Source organism: Brachionichthys hirsutus, chromosome 5, assembly GCF_040956055.1.
Source record: "Brachionichthys hirsutus isolate HB-005 chromosome 5, CSIRO-AGI_Bhir_v1, whole genome shotgun sequence".
Lineage (NCBI taxonomy): Eukaryota > Metazoa > Chordata > Actinopteri > Lophiiformes > Brachionichthyidae > Brachionichthys > Brachionichthys hirsutus.
Window position 1 is genome coordinate 13,694,450 of NC_090901.1, and position 13,786 is coordinate 13,708,235.

At 45.2% G+C, this 13,786-nt stretch overlaps 1 protein-coding gene across 2 annotated transcripts; it reads right to left on the reverse strand.

Annotated features, from left to right (window-relative positions):
• Positions 1 to 639: 639 nt before the first annotated feature.
• Positions 640 to 9,268, reverse strand: LOC137893967 (uncharacterized oxidoreductase YjmC-like). Of its 2 annotated transcripts, none has more exons than XM_068739423.1 (11): positions 9,205 to 9,268; positions 6,262 to 6,410; positions 5,987 to 6,175; positions 5,852 to 5,913; positions 4,411 to 4,464; positions 4,238 to 4,336; positions 3,672 to 3,807; positions 2,536 to 2,654; positions 1,875 to 1,970; positions 1,674 to 1,784; positions 640 to 1,378 (listed from the first exon to the last, which is right to left on the reverse strand). In XM_068739423.1, the coding sequence occupies exons 1-11, from the start codon at positions 9,210 to 9,212 to the stop codon at positions 1,313 to 1,315; spliced, it is 1,089 nt and encodes a 362-aa protein (XP_068595524.1). In that variant the 5' UTR covers positions 9,213 to 9,268; the 3' UTR covers positions 640 to 1,312. The 2 variants fall into 2 exon arrangements, with proteins under 2 accessions (XP_068595524.1, XP_068595522.1); XM_068739421.1 differs by lacking the exon at positions 9,205 to 9,268 and adding an exon at positions 8,930 to 9,098.
• Between the last annotated feature and the right edge of the window lie 4,518 nt (positions 9,269 to 13,786).

Below are 13,786 nucleotides of genomic sequence, written 5' to 3' on the forward strand. Positions count from 1 at the left end.
TTCTGGTGGTGGGAGGAAGCCGGAGAACCCGGAGAGAACGCAATCAGGCACGGGGAGAACATGCAAACTCCTCACAGAAAGGCCACAAGTCGGATTTGAACCTGCGAGGCAACAGCGCTTACCACTGCGCCACCAGGCCGCCTCTATTGTTATTGTTAAGCTTAAATTAGCTGCCTCATTTTACTGAGGTAAAAACTGACGGCTTCAAAGCACAACTTTGCTCATTTGCAAACTTTACTTTTTATGTTTCATCAATTTTTCCTGGACAACGTTTTGCTTTTCCCTTCCATTGAAACAGAAAAACGACTACGACAACATCTCAGAGCACATTGAATAACTGTCAGGAGTTGTTGCTGGGAGTGTGTCTCCATCTACTGGTAAAATATAGTCACTGCAAACTGTTAGATTAATCTTCTTTCGTTCAGTAGATTTTACTCAAAAACACTCCATAAGACCTAAGTTTTGTCTCAGTGAAGTTCCTCGTATAAGATATTCTGAATTATAGTTTAAATACTTGACAACTCTTTGTGTCACCAAATAATATATATAATAATAATATTTGCAGTCATGCAAGTGTGAATTTTAAGATGATACACATTCAAGAGCGCAAATAAAATCAGAAAAACAAGTTTTGCTTCAGATATTTTATTTCATAAGACACAAAGGAATGTTGTTCTGAATAGTAACAATACCTTAACATTCTCACGGCAGTTTAAAATGTTTAATAAAATTAAATGTCTTTGGTGCATCGTGATGCCTTCACTTACAACAGTAATTGTGCGTATTATACCGTGATACAGCGTCCTGAAGAGCTGTTGAAGGCAGACTATAGAAATGATCATTTAAAACACAATGGCTTGGCCCAATGTTTTACTTCAAACATTTATAAGGATCAAAATACAGTGGAAGCTCAGTTCTCGATAGTCTAACAAAAAAATGGAGTTTAACGTTCGGACACACGAGTGAAACCGAGGCAAACCAAAGACACGTGGACGAAGGCGGAGTCTACCGAAGTCGGGTAGGTTAGAGTCGACCTGCCATGGGAGAAAATCTGCAAATGTTTCATTTGGTGTGTATGTCGTTTTGCATTTATTATTTTGAGCTCTTTATCCATGGATCCAAAGAAAGTTACATATTACATTCTGCGTAGTTACATATTAATATAACTGTGGGTATGCAAATGGAGATTTTATCTGGTGCATTGGAAGGGATTAATGGCTTCGGTACGGAGTCTTTATTGCTCAATGTGACATTGATGAAGAACCAACACGTCAGATTTCCAGGGGCAATGATCTGGGTGCGTCTGGATCAACTAATCAGAGAGGATGCTGTTGCATGGCAACAGCTGGGTGACTCCAATTCTCTTGGCACATTCGTTCTGTAAGAGGAACATGTAAACACTGAGTCACATTTGCTCAGTCTTCAAGGCATTTTCAAAACAGATCATGGAGACGGTTTAAATGTGCAATTCAGGAAGCAGAGCCACGTCTTATTTTAATAAAAATATATATATTGCATATATTTAATATACAGAAAATCTAAAATGTGAAAATGCATGAGTTGAGGTCATGTTGAAGTGGAGTCACTTCTTGTTTCTTGCCCATTGATTGGTCAGACAGAATCGTCGCTGCATCGTGATCACAAATCACGCTGAGAAAGGCGGCCCTCCTCACCATGTAGCTGACGACGTTGATGTGGTAGGGGATCCCACCCAACTGCTCACAGCTCTTCTCGTTGCATCTCTCTGGATCTCCAGCCACCAAAACAGGTTTGTCAGAGTCGGCCTGACACGAGAGAAAACAGCAGGGAACTTGAGCTAAGACTGGAGGGAGGGGCCGGACTGTGATGACACGAGGACAATAGGATCTACTCACGGGCTCCAGTCCTCTTTGGATGTCCAACAGGCTCGACATCCTGTCCTTAAAGCCAGGAGCAAAATGTTCGGGGTTGATCGCCACGAAGCATTGACCCTGAAACAGAACCCGTGACAGTCACACGGCCGCCGCCTGACGTCCGGCACGATGCTCATCTTCCAGATAACAGAACGCCACCAGTCAGAGGCTGCGGTGACACATTAAACCTGGCCCTCAAAATGAATTCACCCATTGTGTTTGAGCATGTTCAGATCCCCCCCCCCCCCCCGTGTATTAATTATCGAGTCATCACTTTGAAAGATGAACGGCAACTTTCCCTAAAAGGATCCTGCTGCTTAAATTCAGAGGGAAGTGTAATGACAGGAACATAATCTGTCTTAATCTGAGCTCAATCCATAAATAAAAAAAAGCTTTGCGGGTTTTTTTTTCTGTTTTCTGAAATATGACAAAATCCTACTTCTCAAATTTCTCCTTTTAGAATAAAAATCCTCCTTTAGTCGTACTTTTAAGTGAGAATAAAACAAAGCAATTTTCAGATCAGAAAATCTTTGGAAAAACCTGCAATATTTCTCATTTTACTTCATGCAGCGAAATCCTGATATGCAGATCATGCTGCATGTAGCCTCGCAAGAACTTTGTACTGCATCATGGAAGTATTTACCAGGTCAGCGACACGGTCCGTTACTTTCCAAGTGCGAATATTATTGCTGTATTTGGCACCGGCCAAAATCCCACAGAACACTTCCACCATCATTCCCAGACCGTAGCCTTTGTATCCTCCTGAGGACAAAGCACAAATACATTCATGGTGTCTTATTCAGCTGTTTTAGCTCAATTCATTTTTACTTCTACAGCGCCAGAGACGGCAACCCTAACCTAATCAGGGAGCTGATTCCACAGTAAAGGAGATTAATAACTGAAAGCTCCACCCCTCCCCCCAGTAAATGGTAAATGGACTGCACTTACATTTACATTAGGCCTCACATTCACCCATTCACACACACATTCACTCTGCTGCCAGTCAATCTGTCATGTGTTCATGTCAATCCTGCATAGTTTGTGTAGTTCTGCAATCTGAAACGCATCTGGCAGAAATCTTGCCCCCTGTGATATCACAGAGGGCAAACGTGCACAAGATGTACATGCACATGCACGCACATTCGTCGCGTGCACGCAGCTGCCCCGCATGCACGCAATGAACTTAGTTTCAGTTTCGTTTTCAGAGGCTTTTCTCACAGAGCTGTTTGAAAGAGAAAAGAGGGACGCTGTCCTGCAGCATCTGGTCGCTATTTTGACAATTAGATTTGACAATATTTTGTGTTGTGGCAAAAGAGTACAATATGTGACCTTTAATAGTTATTTGCATAGTTCCCCCCCTCTTCTAAAATACTCAAAGTATTTCCCTCAATTACCAGTAATATCCCATTGCTGAATTCATCTTTCCTTACTGACAGGCTATGAACCTGCCTTTTCAAACTGGTCAAGACAGGTGGCCATCCACTATGAGTCTTGGGTTCTGATCAGGGTTTCTCGCTGTTAAAAGATACGTTTTTCCTTACATCTGTCACCAAAGTGCTTGCTCATGCTGGACACCCCTGCAGGTCTTTCACTGGAAAGTACCATGACATACATTTTTGTTACGACCTGGTTCTATATAAATAATACCGAAAGGAACTGATCAACTGAATGTGTTTTGCTTTTATGTGCTTCACACAGCAGAGTAGAAACCCTCGGTCACCGCTGCTCCAGTTACGTGAAGGCAAAGACGAATGTGAAAGAAATGAACTGCTCAATGACCTGTGGCCTCATTGCCACCGATGGGGACCAGTCCTCCTCCGTTCAGAACTTTCTTGGGGTCGGGGGTCAGTTTCCCTTCTGCGTCGCAACCCCAGCCCTCAGGGATGGGATCGCCACGCCGGTCATGGAGCTCCACCTGTCCACATCAAACAAAGATTGGGTTTCAAAACCAAAATAAAAATGGTTTAAATAGGCATGAAAATAAAAACTTCCACCTTTACGTGATAATTTGCTATTGGGAATTTTGTTTGACCTTCTCTTTCCCTGGTGATACCGCCACCCGGTTCCGTGTTGGTGGCGGTATCAACCTGACTTTACCTGCATTACCACTTCGAGCCATGAGCTTTCTTTATTTTGGCACAAGCATGCGAGTTAAATCGTGATTTGAAGCTGGTTTAAATTGAGAGTTTCTAAATGTTGTGCAATCCTCGAGTTAAAATGATTTAATTCTCTCGTGCACCCAGGAACTGCTCATGGTCGTATTTTTATCTCAGCTCCGGTTCCGTCTGGCTCAGGGTCAACATTTTGTGCTACAGATCTGCGTGTAAGAAACACATGACTCTTACCTTTCCCAGCGCGACTGCTGATGTGGCCATGTCCAGAACAAAGCTGTCTGCATTATTGGCTGGAGCCGCGACACTGATGGGGTTGGTTCCCAGAGTGCCCTGCAGCACAGAAGGTACACAGCATTAGAATGAGAACTTTGTGGCATGAGGTGGAGTTTATTCTGCAAACTAACCTCTTTTGCACGCGTGGGGACCACCAGTGGGGACGTGTTGGTAAAGGACATCCCCTGCAGGAGGTCATATTATTATTATTAAACAGTTCCATATGATGTTAGCAGATGACACTGATCTGCAGTGAGAGGAGAATCTAGAGAAGTGGAGGTCTGCTCTAGAAAAGAGGAATGAAGGTGAGCAGGAATAAAACAGAGTACATGTGTGTACATGAGAAGGTCCCAGGGGGGACAGTGAGGTTACAAGGAATAGACATAAAGAAGGCAGAGGACTTCAGGTACCTCGGCTCAACAGAGCAGAGTGACGGAGAGAATGTGGAAAGGAGGTGAAGAATCGTGTGCAGGCAGGCTGGAACGGGTGGAGGAAAGTATCAGGTGTGCTCTGTGATAGGAGAGAGTCAAGGAGGATGAAAGGAAAGGTCTACAAGACAGCGGTGAGGACAGCCATGATGGACGGCTTAGAGACAGTGGCTCTGAGGAAAAGACAGGAGGCGGAGCTAGAAGTGGAGGAGATGAAGATGCTGAGGTTCTCCTTGGGAGTGACCAGGTTGGATAGGATTAGAAATGAGACAATAAGAGGGACAGTGAAGGTTAGACGTTTTGGAGACGAGGTCAGAGAGACCAGACTTTGATGGTTTGGACATGTCCAGAGGAGAGACAGGGACTATATCGGTAGAAGGATGCTGAGGATGGAGCTGCCAGGGAACAGGGCTAGAGGACGACCCAGGAGAAGATACATGGACGTAGTGAGGGAGGACATGAGAGTGGCTGGTGTTGGGGAGGACGATGCAAAGGACAGGGGGAAGTGGAGAACGTTGGTTTGCTCTGGCGACCCCTCAGGGGACAAGAAGAAAGGACAGGAGTAGAATCTCCATAACCAAATTAACAATTAATGCACTCGTTCAATTCATATTGTCTACCCTGATTACTGAGGACACAACTGGGTAAACCAACCAGTCATCTAGTTGAACCTAAACAATCTGTCTGGTTCGCCACGTTTACCTAACCGGTGGTCAAACCGTGGGAGTGAGGCCTCCAGGGACAGCTTGGGAAATGGGAACTACTCAGTGGAAGTAGATCGAAACAAGAAAAGCACGCAGTGAGCGCAGACCTCCACCAAGCAGCTCGTTCCCCTCCCCATCTGGATCATCAGCAAAGAGTTCTAAATTGTTCTTAGTATCTTTATACACCAAAAAGTGAATCGGAGTTGATCGGGGTTAAAATTAAATACTTTTTACTCACTCCGAATTCTGAAATTTGGTGGTCAGATCGAGCCCCCCCCCCCCCCCCCACCCTACATATCAACATTTCCTGAAAATGTCATCAAGATCCTTCCAGAATCTTTTGAGTTATCCTGCTACAACAGACGGACGCACAGACAAGCAAACAAACGCCGGCGACGACGTCACCTCCTCGGCGGAGGAGTCGACCGGGTCACACTCACAATCATGTTTTCCTTCACAGCCGTCAGTGAATAGTGGCCGGCGATCCCGTAGTGGTTGGAACCTGACAGCAGAGAGGAGTCCAGGTGTTGCAGCTGCATTCAGATGTTTTTGACCGGCGAGTTTCCCGGACTCACCGTGTGCCACCACCCAGCCGATGCCGACTTCTTTGGCCTTCTTAATGGCCAGATTCATGCAGAAATTTCCCACCACGGGACCCAGCAGGTTGTTTCCGTTGACCAGAGCCGTGGCCACGCTCTCTTTATCCACCGCTGGCTCGCCGTATTTGGCACAGATTCCCGACTCGATGTCCTTTACGTACATGTCTGTTGGAGAGCACGGGGGGCCGTATTTAAATCATGTTAGTTTCTCTTTTCCTGGACGACCACAACCGGCCAACGACGCCACTGACCCATCCTGTTGAGTCCGTGGCTGTAGTGGCCTCTGTTGTCTCCCTCCACCAGCACCTCAGCCAGGCTGCGGGCATGATGCGCCTGGGTTCCCACGGCGACCATGCACCGCTCAATGAACATCTGCACCTCCGCCTTGGTGATCAGACATCTGCAGAGGGCGAACGTTCATAATGCGATGACTCAGGCCACAATAAGTCATGACGATCCACCGTGGAGGCGTCCGGGAGGGCGTTTGTGCACCACTGACAGATATCTGAACATAACGGTCCTCAAACGGTCAGTTCTTTGACCCTGTATTGCCAAACGTATCATATTAGACATGGCATTTCAAAAGTTTGATCCCCTCCCAAAAAAACGATCTGATGGATACAAGCCAACACACGCATCGGCATTTTCCATGGAAACATTCCGTATTTTGCAATAAATTAGAGCACTTGTATAAAAATGTATGTGTGTTTTTTGAGGGGGGTGGGACAAATATGCCAGAAGGTTCCATTAAGACCTTATTTTCCAAAACGTTTCCAAAGTCTTCATGGTGCGGGCTTTAAAGGGTTAAGTCCATGTTTGTCCCACTTCTAACCCGACGCACAAGTTCCATTGCACCTGTAACCTGAACCGCTGAAGGAAATGCCTCCCCTCTCCTCCGAGCCGCTCCCCGTACTTTGTCCAAAGATGATGAAGTCAAAGCGTACCTGCGCTGTTAGACAAGAATCTGCTAAACGTGTGTGAAATGCTTCACCCTCTAGTTTTCAGTGGCCGTAGCAGCTCAACCGGAAGCTGTGGGCCTCGCCGGGACCGGCTGGCCCAGCTGCCGACCAGGGCTCCTTTGCATCCGAACGCTGTCACACTTTCATCATGAGTCGCTTTCTCTTTGTCTTGACTGTCTCCTCTGGCTCAGTCTCGAAATGTCAGGACTCTCGGGGGCGTCTTTCTCATTCTTACATAACTTTAAGGCACGCCCTCCTCCCTTCAGCTCCTAAATGGCCTCCTTTCTGCATTTCACAAGGTCTGCTATGTTTCTGCAACCCCTCTCAGCCCCCGTCCAAGTCCCGCCTTCCTCCAGATATTACTTCTCCCACGTCGGCGAGTGTCAGAAACGGCGCGGTGGTGATTTACAACCGTCCACGTAAAGGCGGGTCCTGCGGAAGAATGGCCACTTCTAAAAAGGTCAAAGGTTGTAAAGTGAAACTCGCCATTTTGATGTAGTTTAGAATCAGAGACATAAAGGTTCTGCCTCGTCAGCATCTCGCATACAAGTACCCAAAGATTTAAAATATAATTACATGAACATGTTAATACAGCAAATTATGCTTTACATTTATGGTTAAAGCCTCTTTTAAATGTTATCTGTCTGGTCTAATCTTTACTGCAGACTGGAGAGGACCCGACCAATCGCAAGGCAGGGTCAGCTCTCCCACATCCTGTATCTGGATCTCATTATGGTGTATTCCAAAACAAAGAATGTCTCGGACCACAAAGTAGAATGAGGGCGGAGAGAATGTCAAAAGAGAGGCTTTCAGTTTAGAGTTTAATATCGCAGGGCGTCATTTATCGATCATCGTGGATGCCTTTCTGAAATGTCTTTTTATTTCTGGTTACTAAATGTGTGTTTTTATTAGGTTTTAATTAGTCAAGATGTTTCTTCACACTCAGGCAGGACATTTCGTCAACAACCTCTGGAAAGAAACGTTTTTAAACCCTCAGATTTTACTGTCCGTAACTATAAGAAGTGTGCAAAGATGTTTTTGCAAGAGCCCAAAAACAGTTTTCCTGCCAGCCATCTTTTACTTTTGTTATATAACCACTTACATCTGGTCCCGATTAAGGATCCAGATCATAGAGCTCAGAAACGGACGAGGCCGAATGTTAGCAGGGGAGATAGTTTAATGTTGGAACACTGAGTCATAAACGACTTATTCAGACTGCAAAGTAGCACCGATGCTAATTATTCACAAGGTCGTCAGCGCCATTGTTTAAAAGCAAACAAACTGCTGTTGACACTAAACACTCCGAGAGGAGCCTTTCTGGGTCGCCGTGTGCTTCCGCTTCAAATATTCAAGCTCACAGATGATTTTTCCATGAAGTTATTCCTGCATGTAGTAAAAATGTTGCATGTTGAAAGCCGGACTTCAGACTTTGGACCTTGCATGGGGCGCCTGCACTTCATTCCTGCAGGACTTCACGCTGTAGAACATCAACGGGCAGCATTGCAACATGTTCAGGCCGCTCGTCAGGCCAAAAGCCAGACGATCAGCGAGTAAAGAAAGACTGTGACTTATTCGCAGTTTCTTCTTCAGTTTAACAGAGAATTGAACTGATGAAGGAAATGAGAGCGTCGACGCCCGTTTACCTCCTGATGTGATTCTGGACTGCAATCATATTCTGCAAGTAAAATTCATTTTAAAAAAAAAGAAAAAAAAACTTCCCAAGTTATTTTAACCATCATCTTCGTTCTGTTGGATATTTTGTGCCCGACAAGGTGAATTGTTTTTACGTTTGTTTATTATTCACCAGACCAAACCCTGCTTTGCCCTCCATGATGTGGAACACTCTAGATAGGATTTGGGACGCAGCAAGGAGAAAAAGCAGGTAAATAAGGAAGAGACAGAGACACCCCCCCCCACCCCACACACACACACACACACACACACACACACACCTACCTACCTGCGTGTCGTCATGCAACCTGAACATCTGGCTTAACATGTAAAACGTGGCTCCGTGTGGAGGTAAAAATCGGGAGTTCCCGCGTGACGTGAAAAGAAAACGAAATGTTTTCAGCAAAAAAACATAAAAGAAAATAGTTTCAAGTCTGCGCGCACACACGCACAGCCAACATGCTTCACCATAACCGCAGAGATCATGAACAGCAGAAACAATAAGTGCCTGAAACCAAGGTGGAGCTTTTTACGACCTTAAACCTAATTACCGCGCGCCCTCACCTGCTCATGGTGACGGTCCCGGCGCGGTGACGTCAATCGGTGAATCGCTGCTTCTGGCTGCGGCCGCTGGTGAATAACTCCGGGAAGGCGCCCCGCACCGCCCCGCCCCGTTCCTGGAGGCTTCGGAACGCCCACTTCTGTCCAGCCGATCAGGTGTTATTTCTGTGGGCGTGCTTGGAGCTGCAGTGAAGGGGAAGTGGGCCCCGGTGGGCCCCGGTGGGCCCCGGTGGGAGCCTAAATTGGAGCCTCGGATATCATAAATAAACCTTAAAATCTGTTGCATGCATCTATTTGAAGTGTTCCTGATTGGGTTGATTGTTGCAACCAGCTGATAAACAGTAAACCGATCAATAATTTTGAACTTGAACTGCAAAGTGTTGTTTCAAATAGTGACGCTCAGTTCGACCACTAGAGGGCATGTTCTCCCTGGAGGGAGATTTCTGTCTCCAGGTTGTAACCTCTGCTCTTTGGGGCATTCAGGACATGCATGCAGCTGAAGCGCCTCCGGCATGGTGAGCTGGGGTTTGACTGACACTATAGAGACGACGACGACGATGATGATGATGATGATGATGATATACATGTTCATGCTCATTAGGAGAAATTGTGTGAATCCGTTTCACCAGTTGCTGAATACAACGTTTTACTGATAATTGTCGAGGAGTGACAGCGGATCAGGGAAACATGTTATCATTCCACGCAGCCGACCCAGAACGCTGACGTAGAGGACATAATGTGCGACCCAATACATGTAACCCACTCCAACTACGCTTTTGTCATCATACTATGTGAGATTCACCCTTGTTTTATTCAACAGGGATGATATTTGACAGTAGAAATCATGACGCATGCGTCTGTCTTTAGTGTCGTCGTTTCAGAGGACTTAAAATGTAAAACAAGTTCCGCCTTGGTTTTTATTGAGCCTCATGAGTCCAACTGCTCTGCTCTTTAGTTAAATATTTTAATGTGTTTTATCAGCTCACCACGCAGACAACGACAAACAAGTCGTGTGTCTGGGTGCAGGATGTGAACGGAACTAACCAGCCAACCTGTCAGACCGTTTTCCACCATTTTGCTAGTTGTTTCTTTGCAGAATAATCAAAAACATCTTCAGGATTTTCTATGAGATTTGGTGGAACATTGTTTCCTGACCCACATTAACACCCTTTAAATGTCGCTGGAATCAAAGTGGCACGGAATCGGCCATTGTAATGGTTTATCCAGGCGTTATCCGTGCTGAACATCTTCCAGAAACACGTTAGCCTCCCCTCCCTCTGCTGGGCCAGTCACTTGTAGCCTGTAATTTTCCATGGCTCAGACATCTGCAAGCGTTTGTCTCTGCCCAAAGGGATGAAATAGAAAGTTGGAAGATGGAGGCTGTGATTTGGGTGAGTATAAATAAAGTTGCGAGCAAAGAAGAGGCTGCTAAGAAGAAGGGAATCCAGAAGGTTGGGGGTCTGGATGAGAGGGGACACACCAAGGGATTTAGGATTTAGGAGTTGGTGTTTTAATATTCCTGCAAACTATAATGTCAACTTTTGGTCAAACATCTTTAAACTTCTTTTTCTGCAGTTTCTTTATGTCCTGTAGCTCAACAATCCCAACAATCTGTCTAGCACTTAAATTAAGATCAGCCCAGACACATAAATGTTTTAAATGAGGAAATTCTGATCAGGTCTGGAACACTCAAATATATCAATGCCTAAAAACGTTCACGTATTTTCTGAGAAAATTCTGTGGAAATGCTAAAAGCAAAAAAACAAGCAAAAGCGCACATGATTCTAGTTCAATGTGGAACAGTCTGTGAGATATAGCACGTTATATCTGGTTCAGTTCAATAAATGTGTGTTTGTATAGCACCACATCAAAACCGAAAGTCCTCTTAAGACACTTTACAGGTGTATCAGGGACAGATAGAACCCAACTTGTCCCACAAGAGCAAGAACTTTGGCCACGGAGGCGAGGAAAACCTTCCCTTTAACAGGCAGAAAAAATGAACAGAATCTAAGACCCATAGTGTACGGCCAAAGGTCTTGACCGGTTGGGTCGAGAAAGAGAGAGAGAGAGACAGAGGTAGAAAGACAGAGAGACAATGAGAGAGAGATAGAGAGAGAGAGAGGTACAAAGATAGAGAGACAAGAACAGATGAGAGGAGCGATGAAAACAGAGAGAGAACAGGAGCAGACAGAAACATGAACCTACAAAGCAACCAGTGGTTCACAACAAACCACTGACTAAAGAGCTGATATCCAAGAAATGCTGAAGCTAAAACTAGAACTGCTAATTATAGCAATGAGGATACCCATTTTTGACAGTCACAAGGTCTATTTTCTGCAGTGCCATGGACAGAAGGACCTACAGACTGAGACAGAAAGAGGGACAAACAGAAGGAATACCTAGTCCTTTATAGTATAGACGTAATAGTTATTTACGTCTATTCCTTGTAACCTCACTGTTCCCCCGGGGACCTTCTCATTTACACACATGTACTCTGTTTTATTCCTGCTCTCCTTCACTCCTCTCTTTTCTAGAGCAGACATCCACTTCTCTAGATTCTCCTCTACCTGCTCTCACTGCAGATCACAATGTCATCTGCAAACATCATATTCCAAGGAGCTTCCTGTCTCACCTCATCTGTTAGTCTATCCATCACCGTGGCAAACAAAAGGGGGCTCAGAGCTGATCCCTGGTGCATCCCACCTCCACACTAAACTCCCCTGTTACTCCTACTACACACTTCACTGCTGTCGTACAACTGTCATACATGTCCTGAACTACTCTGACATACTTCTCTGCTACTCCAGACCTCCTCATGCAGTACCACAGTTCCTCTCTGGGTACCCTGTCGTAGGCTTTCTCTAGATCTACAAAGACACAATGCAGCTCCTTCTGACCTTTCCTGACCTTCTCCGCCTCAATGGAAACATTGAGTTTGTGGTCTTCCTCAGCATAAAGCCATACTGCTGCTCATAAATACTTAGTTCTGTACTTAGACAGCCTCAACTACTGTTGCCCATAACTTCCCCCTATAGTTTCCACAACTCTGTGTCTCCGTTCTTCTTGAAAATTGGCACCAGCACATTTTTCCGATATTCCTCTGGTATCTTCTTCCCCTCTAGGATTGCAGAGGGGAAACTCTACAATCCCAGCTTCAGAGATTTGTATCATAGCATAGCATAGCATAGCTGTACTGTGTGAATATAGGATTGTCTGAACATAGAGCTGACCCCGCGGGCCAGAGGGCGAAGCCATCACTAGTCCTGCTAAGAGCTGCTAGGTAGATAAGCGTATTAAAACGCTTTAACAGTACTAAAGAACTGCCCAAAGAGCTGTGAGTTGGTGCTACTAATCCGCTAACAGTTAAACATATAGCTGTTAAATTTATGTGGGAAATTAATGGGAAATTGTGAATAATTTTGGGAAACTTGAGTTATCGGAATCATTCCTATATAATAGAGCAATTTAGTGGTTTTGCAGCAGGTGGACGATACGGTGGCCCAGTGGGGACACAGTAGCACAGATGTGGCCCAAAGAGCGATTCTACAAGGTCAAGCCTCCCCCTAAACATGTGCCATTTAATCTGTAATCTTCAAACTGTGAGTAGATTGGGTGGAAACGAGCTGGGCTGTCCCGCTGCAGGCCTCTACGCTCCTCCGAAGTGGTCATCTGGGTGGCCCCGCCTCCTACCAAAGCTATACTTACAAAGTTTCCTAAATCGAGATGGTCTGCATATAATTGTTGCAGCAGTACAGCTGGGATGAAAAGAGCACACGCTCGGCCTGTTCCCGCACGTACGACCCGCAATGATCCCTGAAGCTCCGGGTGAAGGTGCAGTAAGAAAGGCTGCATGGTAGGATTAACATCTGGTTTATTTAGAGGTTAACAGGCTTAACACAAAAGACAGAATTAGAATAAAGACAACATACATGTTTGAACTGTAACATAAACTGCAGACAGAGGAAACAATGGGAGGTGAATGTTGACCGTCCTTCATGACTTGGCTTTCGGCTCCACGGTCCTGATTAAAACCGGCGACGATGTCAGCGCCACAAAATCCTCCATTGTACATAAATACAATAAATAACAGCAATAAATGACCCCAGACCAGCCGCTCGCTTCATCTCCCGATCTCGCGTTGTTCTCTTCATTCTTTCTTTCTACTCCTTATACTCCTGGCATTAGAATTGAAGACGCTTCAAACCAATTTGCTTCTTTAACTGATTCACTTTTATCATTAGTTTCATGTTACACTAGCACTCAAGAGTCATTCCTTTCATTCTCACCAATACATCATATTCAAACGGCAGTGGTTGACGAAGGACAGGAAACGCTGAGGTTCGAGGTCAGAGGTCATACTAACACAAGAAATCTGTCAGACCGTTATCATTTGTCTGTTATGAGCAAGACTGCATATATGATGATACAACATCTGCAATAAAGAAATCCAGTAAAGAACTTTTAAGACAACATGAACTTCATCTTTCCAGATATTAGATTTAAATCCAGCTGTGTCGCTAAAACATCTGCCTTTCGCTACGTCCTCAGCCAACAATGGGCCGTCGGAGTAGCTGCATAAAGCCAA